General features: G+C 44.3%; 1 protein-coding gene across 1 annotated transcript in view; it reads right to left on the reverse strand.

The window, feature by feature from the left end:
• MUC2 (mucin 2, oligomeric mucus/gel-forming) overlaps positions 1–20,617 on the reverse strand; it is a 53,260-nt gene that overhangs the window by 13,328 nt on the left and 19,315 nt on the right. The window contains exons 25-43 of the mRNA XM_050974916.1: positions 19,188–19,316; positions 17,167–17,317; positions 16,413–16,456; positions 15,692–15,892; positions 15,305–15,334; positions 14,517–14,957; positions 13,750–13,935; positions 12,497–12,667; positions 11,401–12,037; positions 10,631–10,774; positions 9,324–9,509; positions 8,072–8,242; positions 7,182–7,201; positions 6,301–6,912; positions 5,468–5,674; positions 4,389–4,529; positions 3,075–3,263; positions 1,867–2,043; positions 718–873 (exon numbers count right to left, since the gene is read on the reverse strand). Coding sequence (XP_050830873.1) covers positions 718–873; positions 1,867–2,043; positions 3,075–3,263; positions 4,389–4,529; positions 5,468–5,674; positions 6,301–6,912; positions 7,182–7,201; positions 8,072–8,242; positions 9,324–9,509; positions 10,631–10,774; positions 11,401–12,037; positions 12,497–12,667; positions 13,750–13,935; positions 14,517–14,957; positions 15,305–15,334; positions 15,692–15,892; positions 16,413–16,456; positions 17,167–17,317; positions 19,188–19,316 — 3,993 coding nt within the window. The remainder of the gene's footprint in view (positions 1–717; positions 874–1,866; positions 2,044–3,074; positions 3,264–4,388; positions 4,530–5,467; positions 5,675–6,300; positions 6,913–7,181; positions 7,202–8,071; positions 8,243–9,323; positions 9,510–10,630; positions 10,775–11,400; positions 12,038–12,496; positions 12,668–13,749; positions 13,936–14,516; positions 14,958–15,304; positions 15,335–15,691; positions 15,893–16,412; positions 16,457–17,166; positions 17,318–19,187; positions 19,317–20,617) is intronic.

The raw sequence follows: 20,617 nt of genomic DNA on the forward strand, positions 1-20,617 counted from the left end.
GTATTGCTGTCATGCTATATTCTATGGAAAGACCATTATTCCCTGTGCTGCTTCATGTGGCACATTCATACCACCACTGATTATTCTACAGAAACTGAGGAGCTGTTGCTGGGGCAGTCTGTGATCCATTTCTAATGCCAAGGCCTTTCAGACTACCCACACACAAGCTATTTTGGGATGCTACGAATCCAAAATACACTTTTCTGCTTTTTCACATGGCCAGTTTTCATTATGGCTGAAAACTGGCCATGTGAATGGAGACTCCTTTAAAATAGTTTTTTATTAGGATGTTAAAAAGTGTTCATAACTCTCACAGGCCAGCCTCAGAGCAATCTATTTGTGCTTTTATAGCATGATGTAAGTGACACATGGTAGAGAGAGAAGCACTGTGTACATAACAAGAGTGCAGTAATAATGCTCCAGGTATTAAGATACACTGGTTCTGTCCAGGCAGCCCACAAAGACAGTCCTTCAATGAAAACTAATTTACATTTGGGTGAGAACAAGCAAACTCCTTCATGTGCTTCATGCCCTTTAACAGAGGCAGATAAACTGGAACAGTAGGGGATATAACATTGCTGCTGAAAGGTTAGCTGGGATGTTTTTGAAATATAATCAGCTACATTAGTCCAGAGTTTAGAAAATAAAACACATGTTAAGCTGCCAATAAATCCTGCTTTCTAAAATCAGCAAAGAACATGAAACCCTGGGAATTACTTATTGCTTCAGTGGGTGGAACCGGCCGGGTTATGGTGATAATATCTTCAGGAGTTGTGATGGTTGTTGTCGGGGTGCGGCTGGTGGTGGTGGGAGTCTCTGGCGGCGAGGTAGTGGTTGTCGATTTTGGCGTGCTCAGTGTGGATGGAGGTGTGCCTGTTAGAAACGGCAACAGAGAAAACAGACAAAGGCATAAAGGCATCAGTGGGACTCAATGTGAACTCAGCAGAAGCTGCATATGAGGCAGCAGCCACAGAGCTAGAGAGGTCAAACTACCCTAGCACCACCCCTTCCTTTCTGGCCCCAGAAAGCACAGTATTTGAAATCCATACACACACAGGGTAAGGTCCCTTCCCTCTTAGCAAAGAGACCGAATCAGAGAGACCTACCAATAGGTAAGAGATGAGGAGGAGTAATGCTGAGGCTTTCTATCTCCATGTCATTATCTAGAACACCATTCTAAATCCTCAGGTAAAAGCTGAAATTGAAATCTGTGATCAGGGAAGGAAGCATGCCCAGCAGTATCTTCCTGCCTGACTGGCATGTGGTTTTCTGAATGTCACCCTGATAAGTGGCTTCTCAGAGTACTACTGAATCTGATCAGCCAAAGACCACAGTTCTCAGAAAGTCACAGTCTACAGAATGAAACTCTTTCCAAAAGCATATCCACTCTTCCTACATCTATAAAAAGGGTCAAGCATTAGCACTGACAGGGCAAAGGAACAGGAGAGTGGGAAGAAGACCTACACGGTTATGTTCAATCAGTGCCTAAAATGCCAGTACTGAAAAACCAAAGCCATGGCACAATTGCACATATTCCAGTGAATATGTTCTGGCCAGCTGAGGGACGAGGTCCAGCATCAAAAAAAGGCAAGATTTCCCATAAGTTCAGCATCTGGCATCAGTATGAAACACCTCCTCTGAGCCTTTTTGAGTGAGGGAAGACCAGATCTTTCGCCCAGAACCACAAAACCTTGTTCCTTCTTCAACAGCCAGATGAAAGGCAAGTTTTGTCAAGCAATGTCTTCCAGGGATGCTCTGCAGTTACACCCACCCCAGATCCATCTGAGATGCACAATTTGAGGTGCTCGTGTACCTTCAGGGCAACCACAGGAAGGGAGCAAGCAACAGCACAGACCAGAGAAGTACCTGGAGTTGTAGTGGTGGTGTATGTTGGTGTTGGTGAGGATGCGCTTGAAGTAGTTGAGGTGGGCGTTGGTGATCCAGTAACAGTGGTTGTTGTGCTCGGAGGGCTGGTGGTAGAAGTGAGAGTCTCTGTTGGCAGAGTTGTTGATTTTGGTGTGCTCGGTGTGGATGAAGATGGGACTGTTAGAAAGAACAGAGACAGAGAAAACAAAGGCACAAAGGCATCAGTGGGAATCAATGTGAAGAGAAGAATAGCTGCACATGAGGCAGCTGGCAGAGAGCTAGAGAGCTCAGCTTAGCACAGCAATTGTCCCTAGCACCAGTCCTGGCTTTCTACTGTGGAAAGCAGAATATTTGAAATCAATGCATCAAAAATATCATGGCTCTCCTCTCCTAGCAGAGACTGGGAATAGTGCTGGAAGGTGATTCTCACAAAATCAGACACACCTACCAATAGGTAAGAGATGAGGAGAAGTAATGCTGTGGGTCTGGCTGGGGCTTTCTATCTCTGCCTTACTAACTCATGGAGTAAGAGCTGAGATGGGAATCTGTGATCAGGGAAGGAAATATGTACAGCAGTATGCTCCTGCCTGATTGGCATGTGGTTTTCTCAATGTCACCCTGGTAAGTGGGTTCTCAGAGTACTAGTGGATCTGATGCAATTCAAAGAAAGATGCAATTCAAAGAAAGTCACAGTCTGCAGAATGAAACTGTTCTAAAGGATGGCAGAGGAATCTTTCTTCCTACATCTATACCCACTGAAACATTTTTGCACTAACAGGGCAAAGGAACAGGAGAGAGGGAAGAATGTCTACACAGTTATGTACAAAGAGTGCCTAAAATGCCAGTGCCAAAAAAACCAAAGCCATTCAGTGACTAAATTCTGGCCAGCTGAAGGACAAGGTCGAGCAGCAAAAAAGGCAAGATTTCCCATCAGTTCAGCATCTGTGTAAGCTAGGCAGCAGCACGAAATTTTTAATAGCAGGTTGTCAGGGAAGCCAAGACCTTTTCCCCAGAACAACAAAACTTTTATCCTTTTTGAATAGCCTGATGAAAGTCAAGTTTTGATCAATGGCTCAAAACTGTGAGCAACAACTTCAGTGTTGCCCTGAAGTTACACCATCAGGGATCCAAGACACAAAATTTGAGGTGCTCATGTACCTTCAGGACAACAGGACAGGAGCAAGCAACAGCACAGGCCAGAGAAGTACCTGGAGTTGGTGTGGTGGTGGTGTATGTTGGTGTTGGTGAGGATGTGCTTGAAGTAGTTGAGGTGGGCGTTGGTGACCCAGTAACAGTGGTTGTTGTGCTCAGAGGGCTGGTGGTGGTGGTGGTGGGAGTCTCCGGCGGCGAGGTAGCAGTTGTTGATTTTGGTGTGCTTGGTGTGGGTGGAGGTGGGGCTGTCAGAAAGAACAGGGACAGAGAAAACAAAGACACAAAGCCATGAGTGGGACTCAATGTGAACTCAACAGAAGCTGCACATCAGGCAGCAGCCACCCTTAGCGCAACAAAGGTCCCCAGAACCAGCTCTTCCTTTCTGGCCATAGAAAGCAGAATCCTTGACATCCATGCACAGAGAGGGTCATGGTCCCCCTTTCCTAGTGAAGAGATTAAAGATGGTGCTGGAAGGTACTTCTCACAAAATAAGACAGACCAACCAGATCTGAGATGAGGTAAGAGATGAGGAGGAGCAATGTATCCAGGTGGGGCTTTCTGTCCCTGCCTCTTTATCTGTCCCTGCCTGAACACCTTGCTAATTCCTGGGGTAAAAGCTGAGATGGGAAGCTGTAATCAGGGATGGAAGCATGCACATGACTGGCATGTGATTCCTTCTATGTTCCAATGTCAGCCTGATGCAGAGCTTCCCTGGACACTAGTGGATCTCATCAGAGATAGCATCACCCAAAAATTACAGTTCACAACAAGAGGCAGTCTGCCAAGTTCCCAAAAAAGCTGGCAGGAGAATCATTCCTTCTTACATGTTTAACAGCTGACAACAACAACTAACACACAGTGGGCATGGGGGAGGAGAAAAAGAGAAAAGTCTACACAACTGAACCCAAACAGAGCCTGAAATGCACTTCCACAAGAACAAGTCCCACTCCAATTGCACTCCACGGGTCCCGTGACTACATTCTGGCCAGCTGAAGGACACGTCCAACAGCTGCAAAAGCAATGTTACCCGTTGGTTCAGCATCTCTCTAAGCTGGGCACCAACATGAAATACCTCCTTGAAGCACTGCTGAGTCAGGAAAGACATGACCTTCCCCCAAGAACTCCTAAATACTTGTTCCTTATGAAATAGCCAGTCCAAGGGCCAGATTTGGCCACAAGACTTTTCCTGGGACTCCCAGAAGTTACACCCATCTCTGATCCTATCTAGAACCACATATGGAGGTGTTTCATGGACCTTCACTACTCCCACAGCAAGGCCAGACATGACAACAGAACCAGAGAATTTTTTGTTGATTCTGTTCCTGGGAGCAGAGGGGTTTTGGTGACAATTATTGCTTTTGGGAACATACTCTGAGGAGCTGAGATGGTTGTTGTTGATCCAGGAACAGTGGTTGTGGTGCTTGGAGGGCTGGTGGTGGTGGTGGTGGGAGTCTCCGGCGGCAAGGGAATGGTTGTTGATTTTGGCGTGCTCAGTGTGGATGGAGGTGTGCCTGTTAGAAACAGCAGGGACAGAGGAAACAGACACAAATGCATGAGCAGGACTCAATAGGAGCTGAACAGAAGCTGTGCATGAGGCAGCAGCCATAAACCTAGAGAGGCCAGCTCACCTTTAGTACAGCAAAGATCCCTAGCATGAGCCCTTCTCTTCTGGCCCCAGAAAGCAAACTCCTTGAAATTTCTCACATACAGGGTCATAGCTCTCCTCTCAGAGTAAATAGACTGTGGATGGTGCTGGAAGGTGATTTGCACAAAATCAAAAAGACTTACCAATAGGTAAGGAATGAGAAGGAGCAATGCTTTTGATAATGTTGGGGCTTTCTATCTCTGCCTCGTTATCTAGAACACCTTGCTAAATCCTCAGGAAAGAGCTGAGGTGGGAAGGAAGCATGCACAGGAATATGTTCCTGACTAATTGACATCTGGTTTTCTGATGTCAGGAGTTTTCAGAGTACTAGTGAATTTTGTCAGGCAAAGGCCATAGTTCACAGAAAGTCACAGTCTGCAGAGCGAAACTGTTTCCAAAAGCATGGCAGAGGAATGATTCCTTCCTGCCTATACAATAGTTGAAAAGCATTAGTATTGACATGGAAAAGGAGTAGGAGAGAAGGAAGAAAGACCACACATCTGTGCCTAAATAGAGCTTGAAATGCAACTGTTACAAAATCAAGCCCCACTCCATTACAATCCATGGGTCCAGGGACACCACTCTGACTGGCTGAAAGACAAAGTCCAACAGCAGAAAAAGCTACTAAGCCCATGTTCATTCTGAAACAGAGCTGAAGGTCCAGCTATGGGCAAAAACTGTTACAGGGGCGGTCCAGAGGTTAATTAATTATTGATACCATACAGAGGAAAAAAATTGGGTGTTCACAGACCCTCAGTACTCACAAAGGAAAAGAACATATGAGACTACAAAATTGAAAAGTACCTGGAGTTGATAGGGTGGTGGTGTATGTTGGTGTGGGAGAGGATGTGCTTGAAGTAGTGGAGGTGGGTGTTGGTGACCCAGTAACAGTTGTGGTTGTGCCCGGAGAGCTGGTGGTGGTGCTGGTGCTGGTGCTGGTGGTGGTGGGAGTCTCCAGGGACGTGGTGGGCGGTGTAGGGGATGCTGTGCTCAGGGTGGATGGAGGTGTGCCTGTAAGAAACAGGAGGGTCAGAGAAAACAGACAAAGGCACAAAGGCATCAGTGGGACTCAATGGGAACTCAACAGAAGCTGCACATCAGGCAGCAGCCACAGACATAGACAGGTCAGCCCACCCTTAGTGCAACAAAGTCCCCAGAACCCGCCCTAACTTTCTGGACAGAGAAAGCAGAATCCTTGGCATCCATGCACACACAAGGTCAAAGCCCGCTTTCCCTAGCTAGGAGACAGTGCTGGAAGGTATTTCCCACAAACTGAGAGAAATCTACCTATAGGGAAGAGAAGAGGACCAGTCATGCTTTTCATCTCTGCCTCATTACCTGAACACCTCATTAACTCATGGAGTAAGACCTGAGATGGGAATCTGTGGTCAGGGAAGGATGTATGCACAGTAACATAGGGATCAAGATCTCCACAGGAAAGGAGGACATACAGTCCCGTATTCTTGCTCCTTCTGACACAACCAGCCCAAGGGCCACCTTTGGGCAAAGGCCATTTCAGGGGACACACAACAATTTGTCCAATCACAGATCCCAGAGAGAGGCACAAATGGAGGTGCTCACAGACCTTCAGTTCCCCACAGCAAGGAAACACATGAGAGCACAGATCAGAGAAGTACCTGGAGTTGGTGTGGTGGTGGTGTATGTTGGTGTGGGCGCGGATGTGCTTGAAGTAGTTGAAACGGGTGTTGTTGAGACAGGAGCAGTTGTTGTGGTCTGTGAGGTGCTGCCACTAGTGGTGGTGCTGCTGGGAGGCATTGTGGTGGTGGTGGTGCTGCTGGGGGTCGGGGTAGGGCTGGGAATCTCCACTGGTGTTGACGTTGGAGCAGTGGTTGATATTGGAGGAGACACACTGCTCGTTGTGGGTGCAGCTGTGGAAGTTGTGGTGCTCGTGGTGCTTGGAGGTGGAAGACACTCTGGTTTGTTGGGGATGCAGCAGACACTGATCTCGTAGTTGAGGCAGACTGGCATCGGTATTATACCTCCTATCTGCTGATCTTTATTGTTACAGATGAGCCCTACGTTAACATTACATTCCACTTTCTGCCCTAAATCTGCAATGGAATGGCTAGGGAATTTCTCTGCTCGGCATGAAATGTTCTCAACTTTTGCACACTCCCAGGAGGGGTATTTCTTCCAAATGTTCTCAAAGGTTTCGTAGTCACCACTATTCCTGTCAGAACCATCTGGGTAAGTCACATCGATCCAGTCCGTCCAGACGCACTCACACGCTGGGAGGACACAACAAGACGGACAGTCAGAAATGAACAGGGGAGAGACAGCCATGCAGGGCACCAGCTCACACACAGGTGGTGCTCTGGGCATCCCCTGCACTCAGCAGTGCCCCTCAGGCTGCTACTGCACTCAGCCAACACTGGCCATAAGAAAGCTCAATGCTGTGGCCAGGCCTCTCCTTCTTGGCCCTACAAACCACTCCTGGCCCAAATCTGGACACAAGCAATCATGGCTTATGTGTGTGCCACCCACAGCCAGGGCACACTGCTTAGTATGGACTCTCGTCTGCAAAAAGACATGCACATAAAGACCCATAGAGGAGGCAGAGTGTGGCACTAAGCAGAGACTCTTGCCACTTGCTCAGCTTCTTGGGCCATGCACATCACCTCAATATCTCATGGAGAAACCAACCACTGGGAAGGCACCTGATGACAGGGAAAGTAGGCACAGGACACACGCTGCTAACAAAGCCTCGGCTGCTTCCCAGTGCTTCCCAGCAGCACACAGACTGCTGGAGACAAGCACCAACAGGAACGCTGGTAGAATCCAGCTGCCCACAGCTTGAGTCTGTCAAAAGTGGCAATCTGAGCTCTTAAACCAATCCCCAGACTCTGCCAGCAAAAGCCCCAGAAGCATCCTACAGCCCAAACAGCTGGTAAGTAACAGCAATGGCCACAGAAACCAAACAGGAGAGAAAGGGAAGTACATCTGCACAGCTGTGCCCAAGGTGAGCCTGAAATGCCACTGCCACAAACTTCACACCCTGGTCCAGTGACTGCATTCTGGACAGCTGAAGGACAAGGTCCAAGAGAGAAAAGAAACTTTCCCATTACTCCAGTATCTGTATAATCTTGGCACAACTATGAAATACCTCCTTGGAGCACTCTTGAGTCAGGAAAGACAAGTCCTTCTCCCAAGGTTCCCTAAATCCTTGCTCCATTTAAACAGCCAGAACAAGGGCCAGGTTTAGCCACAGGTTGCCCAGAAATTACAACCATTCCTGATCCATTCCAGAGCCACCTATGGAGGGGCTCATGGCTCTTCACTACTCCCATAGCAAGGCCAGAAACAACAACATTGCCAGAGAATTATTTGTTGGTACTGTAGTTGGAGGCAAAGGGCTTTTGGCAGGAATTATTTGGTTTTGGAACATACGTGCAGGAGTTCGGATGGTTGTTGTAACGGTTGTTGTTGTCGTCGGTGCTCCAGTGGTGGTGCTGGTGCTGGTGCTGGTGCTGGTAGTGGTGGTCATGGTGCTGCTGAGAGTCTCTGGTGACATGGAAGTGGTTGTCCATTCTGGTGGAGGGGATGCTGTGCTCAGTGAGCCTGTGGGCAACAGCAGGGACAGAGAAAACAGACAAAGGCACAAAGGCATCAGTGGGACTCAGTGTGAACTCAACAGAAGCTGTGCATGAGGCACTTGCCACAGACCTAGAGGGGTCAGGACAACCTTAGCACAGCAAAGATCCCTTGCAACAACCCTTCCTTTCTGGTCTCAAAGAGAAGAATCTTTGAAATCCATGCACAAAAAGGGTGATGGCCCACCTTTCCTAGCTAGGAGACTGGAATTGGTGCTGGAAAGTGCTTCTCACTAAATCAGAGAGACCTACCAATAGGTAAGACATGAGGAGGTGCAATGCGTTTTTATGTCTCTGGGACTTTCTCTCTCTGCCTCACTACCTGAACACCTTACAAACCCTTGCAGGAAGCGCTGAGTGGTGAATTCATCATCAGAGATGGAAGTGTGGAAGAGGAGGAAGTTCCTGCTTGACTGTCATGAAATTTCCCTGTGGTGGCATGTCAGCCTGATGAAGGGCTTGCCAGAGTTCTAGTACATGGCATCAGCAAAAGGCCACAGTTCACAAGAAGTGGCATTTTTGAGTGTAAAACTGTTTCCAAAAGCGTCCCAGCGTAATCCTTGCTTCTACGATCTAGAACCATTGTCATCCACTTGTACAGACATGCCAAAGGAAGAGGAGAAAGGGAAGAAAGTCTGCCAAGCTGTTCCTAGAACGAGAGTGTCCCAGACTAAAGCCTCACTACAAATGCCCTCCATGTGTGGGTCCAGTGACTACATTCTGGCCAGCTGAAGGACAAGGTCCAACAGCAGCAAAATCAAGAATTCCTTCAGTTCAGCATCTGTCTAAATTGAGCACCAGCATGAAATTTTACCTGGGAGAATTTTGAGTCAGGGAAGCCAAGACCTTCACCCTAGGACCCCTAAACCCTTGTCGTTCTCAACCAGCTGGCCAAAAGGCCAGCTTTGAGCACACGTCATAGGGCACTTGAGGGGGTGAACAGTAATTCCTCCAATCTGCAATCCCGTGGAGACACACTAAAGGAGGGACCCAGCCACCTTAATTTCTCCCATAGCAAAGGAACACATCAGATCAGTCCAGAGAAGTACCTGGAGTTGGTGTGGTGGTGGTGTATGTTGGTGTTGGTGAGGATGTGCTTGAAGTAGTTGAGGTGGGCGTTGGTGATCCAGTAACAGTGGATGTTGTTGTCGGGGTGCTGGTGGGGGTGGTGGGAGTCTCTGGCGGCAAGGGAGTGGTTGTCGACTTTGGTGTGCTTGGTGTGGGTGGAGGTGGGGCTGTTATAAAGAGGGAAAACAGACAAAAGCACAAAGGTATGAGTGGGACTCAGTGTGAACTGAACAGAAGCTGCACATGAGGCAGCAGCCACAGACATAGACAGGTCAGCCCACCCTTTGAAGAACAAAGGACACCAGAACCAGCCCTCCCATTCTGGCCCAAGAAAGCAGAATCCTTGACATCCATGCATAGATAGGGTGATGGCCCTCTTCTTCGAGCTAGGAGATTGGGAATGGTGCTGCAAGAAAGTCAGAATGACCTATCAGTAGGTAATAAATGAGGAGCAGTAATGCTTTCAAACTTGCTGGAGCTTTCTAGCTCTGCCTCAGTACATGAACACCTCACTAAACACTGCAGCAAGAACTGAGATGGGAACAGTTGGTAAGGGAAGGAAGCATGCACAGGAAAATCTTGCTGCCTGTTTGCCATGTGATTTTCCATTGCCAGCCTGATAAAGGGCTCTCCAGTGTAACAGTGGATCTGATCACCCAAAGACCACAGCTCACAGCAAAGGGTAGTATGCTGAGTCAAACTCTTTCCAAATGCCTGGTAGAAGAATCCTTCCTTCTTACACCTAGAGTAATGGCTGAACACCATTAACAGTAAAAGGGTAAAGGAGGAGTAGAAAGGTGGGAAACTATACACAGCTGTGCCCAAATAGAGCCTGAAATGCAAGTGCCACAAGACCAAGTCCCACTCCAATTGCAATCCATGGGTCCAGTGACTACATTCTGGCCAGCTGAAGGATTAGGACCAACAGGGGTAAAAGCAAGGATTCCATTACTTCAGAATCTGTACAAGACGAAGTACCAGGATGAAATACCTCCTGGGAGCACTCTTGAGACAGGGAAGTCAAAACCTTCTCCCCAAGACCCCTAAATAATTGCTCCTTCTGAAACAGCCAGAACAAAAGGCTGGCTTTGAGCACATGACATTTCCTAGGATGTCCAGAAGTTACAGCCATCCCCCATTCCATCCAGAGCCACAAACGGAGGTACTCTCAGACCTTCAGTACTCCCAGTACAAGGTCAGAAATGACAGAAGAACCAGATAATTATTGGTTGGTTGAGCAGTTAGATGCAGAGGAATTTGGTGGGAATTACTACTGCTAGGAACATACTTCCAGGAGATGAGATGGTGCTTGGTGACCCAGTAACCGTTGTTGATGTGGTTGTTGTTGTTGATGTGCCTGGAGGGCTGCTGCTGGTGGTGGGAGTCACCGGTGGCAAGGGAGTGGTTGTTGATTTTGGTGTGCTTGGTGTGCCTGTTGGAAAGAACAGGGACAGAGAAAACAGACAAAGGCACAAAGGCATCAGTGGAACTCAATGGGAACTCAACAGAAGCTGCACATCAGGCAGCAGCCACTGCCACAGACAGGTCAGTCCACCCTTAGAACAACAAAGTCCCCAGAACCAGCCCTAACTTTCCGGCCAGAGAAAGCAGAATCCTTGGCACCCATGCACACACAAGGTCACAGCCCTCTTTTCCTAGCTAGGAGACTGGGGATAGTGCTGGAATTTACTTCTCACAAAATCAGAGAGATCTACCTATAGGGAAGAGAGGAGGACGAGTCATGCTTTTCATCTACTGGGGGCTTTCTATCTCTGCCTCTTAACCTGAACACCTCACTAACTCATGGAGTAAAACCTGAGATGGGAATCTGTGGTCAGGGAAGGATGTATGCACAGTAACATAGGGATCAAGATCTCCACAGGAAAGGAGGACATACAGTCCCGTATTCTTGCTCCTTCTGACACAACCAGCCCAAGGGCCACCTTTGGGCAAAGGCCATTTCAGGGGATACACAACAATTTGGCCAGTCTCAGATCCCAGAGAGAGGCCCAAATGGAGGTGCTCACAGACCTTCAGTTCCCCACAGCAAGGAAACACATGAGAGCACAGATCAGAGAAGTACCTGGAGTTGGTGTGGTGGTGGTGTATGTTGGTGTGGGCGCGGATGTGCTTGAAGTAGTTGAAACGGGTGTTGTTGAGACAGGAGCAGTTGTTGTGGTCTGTGAGGTGCTGCCACTAGTGGTGGTGCTGCTGGAAGGCATTGTGGTGGTGGTGGTGCTGCTGGGGGTCGGGGTAGGGCCGGGAATCTCCACTGGTGTTGACGTTGGAGCAGTGGTTGATATTGGAGGAGACACACTGCTCGTTGTGGGTGCAGCTGTGGAAGTTGTGGTGCTCGTGGTGCTTGGAGGTGGAAGACACTCTGGTTTGTTGGGGATGCAGCAGACACTGATCTCGTAGTTGAGGCAGACTGGCATCGGTATTATACCTCCTATCTGCTGATCTTTATTGTTACAGATGAGCCCTACGTTAACATTACATTCCACTTTCTGCCCTAAATCTGCAATGGAATAGCTAGGGAATTTCTCTGCTCGGCATGAAATGTTCTCAACTTTTGCACACTCCCAGGAGGGGTATTTCTTCCAAATGTTCTCAAAGGTTTCGTAGTCACCACTATTCCTGTCAGAACCATCTGGGTAAGTCACATCGATCCAGTCTGTCCAGATGCACTCACACGCTGAGAGGACACAACAAGACGGACAGTCAGAAAAGGAAAGGAGGGGGACACTCAAACTGCACACCTTGGGTCTAGTGACTGCATTCTGGACAGCTGAAGGACAAGGTCCAAGAGCAGCAAAGCAACTTTCCCACTACTTCTGTATCTGTCTAATCTGGGTACAACTATGAAATAACTCCCTGGAGTGTTCTTGAGTCAGGAAAGACAAGTCCTTCTCCCAAGGTTCCCAAAATCCTGGCTCCATTTTAACAGCCAGAACAAGGGCCAGGTTTAGCCACAGGTTGCCCAGAAATTACACCCATCCCTGATCCATTCCAGAGCCACCTATGGAGGGGCTCATGGCTCTTCACTACTCCCATAGCAAGGCCAGAAACAACAACATTGCCAGAGAATTATTTGTTGGTACTGTAGTTGGAGGCAAAGGGCTTTTGGCAGGAATTATTTGGTTTTGGAACATACGTGCAGGAGTTCGGATGGTTGTTGTAACGGTTGTTGTTGTCGTCGGTGCTCCAGTGGTGGTGCTGGGGCTGGGGCTGGTGCTGGTAGTGGTGGTCATGGTGCTGCTGAGAGTCTCTGGTGACATGGAAGTGGTTGTCCATTCTGGTGGAGGGGATGCTGTGCTCAGTGAGCCTGTGGGCAACAGCAGGGACAAAGAAAACAGACAAAGGCACAAAGGCATCAGTGGGACTCAGTGTGAACTCAACAGAAGCTGTGCATGAGGCACTTGCCACAGACCTAGAGGGGTCAGGACAACCTTAACACAGCAAAGATCCCTTGCAACAACCCTTCCTTTCTGGTCTCAAAGAGAAGAATCTTTGAAATCCATGCACAGAAAGGGTGATGGCCCGCCTTTCCTAGCTAGGGCACTGGGGATGGTGCTGGAAAGTGCTTCTCACTAAATCAGAGAGACCTACCAATAGGTAAGACATGAGGAGGTGCAATGCGTTTTTATGTCTCTGGGACTTTCTGTCTCTGCCTCACTACCTGAACACCTTACAAACCCTTGCAGGAAGCGCTGAGTGGTGAATTCATCATCAGAGATGGAAGTGTGAAGAGGAGGAAGTTCCTGCTTGACTGTCATGAAATTTCCCTGTGGTGGCATGTCAGCCTGATGAAGGGCTTGCCAGAGTTCTAGTACATGGCATTAGCAAAAGGCCACAGTTCACAAGAAGTGGCATTTTTGAGTGTAAAACTGTTTCCAAAAGCGTCCCAGCGTAATCCTTGCTTCTACGATCTAGAACCATTGTCATTCACTTGTACAGACATGCCAAAGGAGGAGGAGAAAGGGAAGAAAGTCTGCCCAGCTGTTCCTAGAACGAGAGTGTCCCAGACTAAAGCCTCACTACAAATGCCCTCCATGTGTGGGTCCAGTGACTACATTCTGGCCAGCTGAAGGACAAGGTCCAACAGCAGCAAAATCAAGAATTCCTTCAGTTCAGCATCTGTCTAAATTGAGCACCAGCATGAAATTTTACCTGGGAGCATTTTGAGTCAGGGAAGTCAAGACCTTCACCCTAGGACCCCTAAATCCTTGTCGTTCTCAACCAGCTGGCCAAAAGGCCAGCTTTGAGCACACGTCATAGGGCACTTGAGGGGGTGAACAGTAATTCCTCCAATCTGCAATCCCGTGGAGACACACTAAAGGAGGGACCCAGCCACCTTAATTTCTCCCATAGCAAAGGAACACATCAGAGAGCAGTCCAGAGAAGTACCTGGAGTTGGTGTGGTGGTGGTGTATGTTGGTGTTGGTGAGGATGTGCTTGAAGTAGTTGAGGTGGGCGTTGGTGATCCAGTAACAGTGGATGTTGTTGTCGGGGTGCTGGTGGTGGTGGTGGGAGTCTCTGGCAGCAAGGGAGTGGTTGTCGACTTTGGTGTGCTTGGTGTGGGTGGAGGTGGGGCTGTTATAAAGAGGGAAAACAGACAAAAGCACAAAGGCATGAGTGGGACTCAGTGTGAACTGAACAGAAGCTGCACATGAGGCAGCAGCCACAGACATAGACAGGTCAGCCCACCCTTTGAAGAACAAAGGACACCAGAACCAGCCCTCCCGTTCTGGCTCCAGAAAGCAGAATCCTTGACATCCATGCACAGAGAGGGTCATGGCCCTCTTTTCCTAATGAGAGATTAGGTATAATTCTGGAAATTGCTTCTCACAAAAGCAGCAAGACCATGTTAGCCTGAAGAAGGAAGCCTGTGCAACCCCGCCCAGAATAATGCCTCTAGGAACAGGAGTTTAAGGTTTGGCCTACTCTTTTCTCACACAGCAGCTGCTTCTGGAAATATTTTTCCAGCAGAAACTTAAAAGTCCAAACTCTCCTAAGTAAGACTTCCTTGAAGACCAATGTTTTCTATGACTGTGACCTGCCTTTAGTAGCCAGTAGCTCTATATTTCTCTAAAGGCAACAATCATGGAATATTTTTCAGTTAAATATCTGGAGATGTTGAAGTAATGGAGTGAGGACTGATGGTGTATACTCACATGTGGTAGAATGGATGTGTATGGGCATGGTGGTAACTTCTGTTGAACTCCTGGTTGTAGTGGTGCTGGCTATTGTTGTCTGGGTGGTGGTTGAAGGTATAGTAGGTGTAATTGTAGGCTCACAAGGAATTTCTTGCCACTCACAACAGTTTACTCTGATTTCATAATTATAGCAAAGTGGCCACATAGTTACATCTTGCTCATCATTTCTACAGATTAGCCCATATTTAACATTACATTCTACTTTCTGACCAAGTTCCTCTAAGCTCACATCAGGTTTATCCTTAGCCCTGCATTCAATTTTTTCAGGAGTTGTACATATTTTGTTTCCATGTTTTCTTATTTCATCATATGTTTCGAAGTCACCACCACCTTCTTCAGGTTTACTAACATCAAACCATTCAGTCCAATCACAGATTAGTTCTGTGACTACACATGGAGCTGCAAGAAAAGACAGAGGTTTCAGACTTTACAGAGAACATCCTGAGAAGATCTATTTTTTATTTTCTTCCATTAAGAACTAGAGGACTGCATTGTAATTGGTAATCTTTCAAAAAAAAAAAGAGTTTTAAAATCGGTTCTATATTATCAGCTCTTTAAACTGGAAGTTTTGCATCAAAATAAAATCTCCAAAATGAAGCCTTTAGTGGCACTTTTGAAATTATATTAACAAAAATATTAAATTTTGTTTAAAATGTATTTTTTCTATATTGATTGTCTTTAATTTACTCTTCCTTTAAATATTCCTTTGACATTTTTAACAACATTGTTTTGTATTTATAACTTACTTGTAGTGACTGGGTGGCTTGTAGTGGAAACTGAAATAGAACAAAAAGAGATTGTCATTTCAAAAGAAATATAGTAGTATTTTTTTTTTTTTTGCTGACACTCCTAACATTATTTCTACTATCCCATTAGGATATTGAAAAGCCAACTTTTTTTTTTTCATAAATAGGAAGGCACCCTATACATTTATACTTACATATACTTACAATTTCTTTAATGAGAAATAAATCAACGCAAAATGCTAAAAGTCTTTCTTAGTGTGGCATGATAAAACAATCCATAAAGAGTGCTCTGTGTCAAATATAATCCCATATAATTGTACATTCTATATTTAAAATATTTTCCTTAAAGAAAACAATTTTTAGATCACATCTGTATTGATGATTTACCTGTGGTGGTGGTGGTAAGAGTACTGTGAGGGGAGGAGGTTGAAATGGTTGTAGGTGAAGATGTTGGACAAGGATAGACTTCACCAGGAACTACAGAGCCATTTTCTGCACAAATGTATCTTGTACATGTGTCGCCGTCCTGTACAACTCCCACAGTAGCACCCTCTTCATAACTTGTTCCATTGATGACACAAGGACATCCTGCAAGAAAGAGCTTTACTGTGCAATTTTTCTACAAGAGAGCATTTACATGCATGTATGTTTTTCAGCTCCTGTTCCTGATCTACTACATTGTGCTAATTTATCTTTACATTTAAAGCCATGTTAGAACATATTTAATCAAATCCTGAATAAAATGCCTGGTGGTACAGACTTAGAAAGTAGCTTTTAAAATGTTCTAAAAGAAATAATAATTGAAATTTACTATCTGACACCTTTACATAATAACTACATGTTCAGGAAGTGCAAACTCATAGTGAAATCCATTAGTCTGGATATGGGACATGGGGAGAAAGACTGAAGGGGCATGAGAAAAAGGTTTAACCAGAAGTATTAACAGCAAAGTTCAACAAAAATACTGCCAAATTTTCTTTAGTCACAACTTTCACTAGCACTGGAAAGAATTATTCCAAATCAATACTAAGCCTTTGTAAAGTCAGACAAAGCAGTTCTGTGCATTTTCTTTTCTTTTTGTTTCCAGAAAAACCCAAATGTTATTTACCTGGGACTGGTTTACACTGTATGGATCCTGATGGGAGACAGACACTAAAAGAAAAATATCAAAAAATTAAAATGTTGCTGATGTTTTATGATACCTGTTAGCAGAGTCAAGAGCACAGAATCATAGAAATTTGTCACTTGATCTTCGTTCACACTACTGGATATTTTTCTGGGTATTTTTTCTAGTATTGCCTACCATTTTTCATTAGAACTAAGTCACCACTTTCAGTTCAATTGCGAGTTGCAATACTGAAATAACAACTGTTTTGCAGAGTGAACTTTCAGCTGGATCAGATTATTCTTTGGTCATCACGTGGAGCCAGAGGTGAAAGTGCTGTCACTGCTAACACTCTAAGCATGAAGAGTTATGACTCAACTAACTTTTTCAGGGCAAGAGTATATCAGACTACAGTGATTTTGAAGTCCCAGTTTTAAGTGACAATGCAAGGGAGAATAGCCCCTTTTCCCAAAGAGTAGTGAGAACTGAAAGGTTGTTTTAGAAGTTCATTGAGGTTTGATTATATAATTTATGACAGTGGACAGGTATAATTACTGAATTTGCTAATAAACCTATTATAATAATACTACAAACCTAAAATCTGGATTATTATGGGTTTGGAAAATTATGAAACTCAAGAATATACCAGCTCTCCAACTGAAGTTACCTCTCTATTTGTTTGAGGCCCATCAAAGTAAATTAAGGACTCTGCACACACTAATTATTTCCTGAATTACTACAAGTAATTTTTATATACCATATTGTACAGTTTTCTTTTGTGAGTACTTCTTCCCCAGGGGGTACATGGGTTCCATCCTCAAGGTAACATCCACATTGATCTTCAGTCACACATTGCTTTGTCTCTTCATTATAAATAGGCTTGTCCTTAGGGCATCTGGGATAGCACCCTATTGATGACAGGTAGAACAGAATAAGGATGAAGAAAAAGTACAAAAAGTTAACTCAGTCATATGTTACCTTCTCTAGGTAAACTATTCTCACCGAATCAAGCATAGTGAAAGAATTCTAAAACTTCCCATTCAAATTAAGCTGTGGACCATTAGTCTTTCCAAAAGACTCCAACAGTTCTCATTGATAATACTGGTGTGAGGAGGATTAAATAAGAAGTTTTTTTATGAAAACTAGTGAAGTTTCTTTTTCTTAGTTCAATACCTTGGAGAAACCCATAATTCATACTCATTTCTATGGGCAACTAGTAATTTTAAGACAAAGAAACACCCCAATTTTTTTATAGATCACTATATCAATAATACTTTTGTGCAGAATATGGAAGCAGATTCACTAACACACAGTTTTTTCACTACATTTCTTGGAACATTAGGCCTTGTTTATATGTCTAGAACACACCAGGTATCTCTACCTCAAACAGATAATTTATCTGTGTTTTTCTTTACCCACAGGAAGTGATACAAACTTTACTGCAAGTAATTAATTGACTGTCAATTGTCATTTAATTTCTGATGTAAATACACTTAAAATATTGTTCTGTTGTTGTTATTATTATTATATTTCCGTCTTCTAAACAACCTCTTATTAAATTCAATTATTAATGACATTAAGTTCTCTTTTTACTGTACCAGAGTTCTAAATAGCCTTTAAACTGAACCAGCATGTAATTAACTGGTACTTAAAAGTCACTTTACACTGCCAGACTGTACTTAAGATGTCCTAACAAAAATAGGCGTGCTCTATATTTCTAACAAAATTAAGGAACAAAAATAATTCATAAATATAATTTGATATAAAATAATCAGCCTTCTGACACTTCCCAAATCTTATCTATCTAATAATATAAGGTATCTTTTTTTTAAAATACAGAGGCTTGTTGTGTTTTTAAAAAATATTTTGGTTAGGAATTTTAGTTGATTTTTTTAGTAGGGTTTTTTGGTGGGTTTTTTTTGTTTGTTTGTTTTGTTTTGTTTTGGGGTCTTTTTGTTTTGCTTTGTTTGGTCTGGTTTGTTCGGTTTCTCTTGAGTTTTCGTTTATTTGATTTTTTTTCTTTTAATTTTTTTACTAGCAGTTCAAAGTAAAGTCAAACTCAAGGCATTTCTTGCCAGTCCCTACCTCCAGTACAGACCAAAAAGACTTTATGGCTAAAAATACAGCTTGTTTTTCCAGCTTTACCATGTGGTAAACGAGAAGAAGCTTCTAAAGTCTTTCATATTCTTGTATCATTGCAGTCCTTTTAATGTGAAATTCCTAAATTCCTGTTCCATTATCAACCACAAGGACTGTCACCTACTAATATCTCATCAGGAAAAGAAACAGAATCTCCAGTACAAATCCAATATAAAGCAGCACCAGTGTGTCTGCTATGAAAGATATTTTAGAGTGTAACGGTAGGTGAATGTTGCAGACAAATCTAGTAAAGGCAAGATGATTTCCTAGATAAAAAATGATAAGATTAAAAATAACTAACTATCAGTGACTTGCTTCTTTGCCATATCAAAGATTTTCCTGCTTTTGAAATAGTTTGGCATAGGATTCAAAATTACAATGATGTAATATTAATGCATGTTTCAGGATATTATTCAAGCAGAGAACTAGTTTTGTGGCTGACAGCAATGTAACTATCACCCATTGATGTTAATAAATAATAAATTTCATTATAGGAAACATTTATGTAAGACTGGAGGCAAACTCAACATAGCAGATTTAGGAACACCTCATCAAGTTGACTGACTAGTCGATAATTATTAAAATATATATGAACAAAGTTAAACAAAACACAATATGAAGTGGCAATGAATTTACTACCTTCCAGTAATGGTACTGTAAAGTTGGTGCTGACATTATTGATCATCCTGCAGGTTGTGATATTACTGCCACAAGGCTCATAGTGCCAGTCACACTCATTGCGAGGGTTGTAGTAGTCACAGAATATTGCTGATGAGAAAAGAGAGAAGCTGATTAAAAACAAGGGTGCCAGAAAGCACTTCTGAGCAGGCCTTTAAAGGTACAAGCTATATCAATCTACAAGTTAAGCTGGCCAAATTTCTCTTGAGGTACAAGACCTGGACTTTCTGCTACTCTGCTTAAATTCAGGATACATCAAAACACAGGTGCCCAAGACTGAAATTTTAAATATTCAGGCCACTGGGTAAAAATGCTTCAAATTATAAAGAAAAATTATTTTTTAAAAATTATTTTAGTTTAAAATTAAAGGTTTATTTCTGACAGTATTTTTCTTCCGTAGCTACTAGCAAACTCCTAAATATTTTTCAGTTTCATACAAAATAGTTCCATCTTGCTGTATCATACAGGCTGAAAGTCCAAGAGGAAGCATATGAGCCATTATGAATACAACTTAAATTTAGCTTAGATGACTAAAGACAGAGGAAGGGGCTTTTGTTAACTTATATATCAGAGCTGAATATAACTTACAATTTTTGTTTCACTGGCTTCTTACACTTAAAAGCTCCAGTTAGTCCAAATTTTTAATCTGAATGAATTTTTAAAATTAAAAAATTATATATTTCCACTACTTAGAATCTCAAAATTTTGATTTGAGCACTTTTTGGGTAATAATAATTTAAATAGTATTTTACAGTCATTTATGATGCATTGGTACGAGTACTAGCACCACTAACGGACACTGCTTAATATACAAAAAACTGATTAGGTGATTAGGTTCAGTGGTAAAGCATGGAAGTGCTATACACTTTTTTCTAAAATCAAATTCTGAGTAATTTGAACAACTGAAAGAGAAAAGGAAGAGAGAAGAGAAGAAAGAGAAGAGAAGAGAAGAGACGAGAAGAGCAGAGAAGATAGATAAGAGAAGAGAAGAGAAGAGAAGAGAAGAGAAGAGAAGAGACGAGCAGATAGCCGAACACGCCGCAGCACCGATACTCTCACTACGCAGACTCCGCAAGCGAAGCGAATAGACGCGTCCTCTCACTCGCATCACTCTCCTCTCCGCTCTCCGACGCTCCTCTCCGCTCCGCTCACTCCTCTCCGCTCCGTCCTCTCCTCTCCTCTCCTCCTCTCCTCTCCTCGCCTCTCCTCTCCGCTCCTCTCCTCTCCTCTCCTCTCCTCGCCTCTCCTCTCCTCTCCTCTCCTCTCCTCTCCTCGCCTGCTCCTCTCCGCTCCGCTCCTCTCCCGCTCCTCTCCTCTCCTCCGCTCTCCTCTCCTCCCTCCCTCGAGACAGTAGCAAGCTCTAGGCTGACCGATAGACAGTTGAAATATAC

This window comes from Serinus canaria, chromosome 5 (genome assembly GCF_022539315.1).
Source record: "Serinus canaria isolate serCan28SL12 chromosome 5, serCan2020, whole genome shotgun sequence".
NCBI lineage: Eukaryota > Metazoa > Chordata > Aves > Passeriformes > Fringillidae > Serinus > Serinus canaria.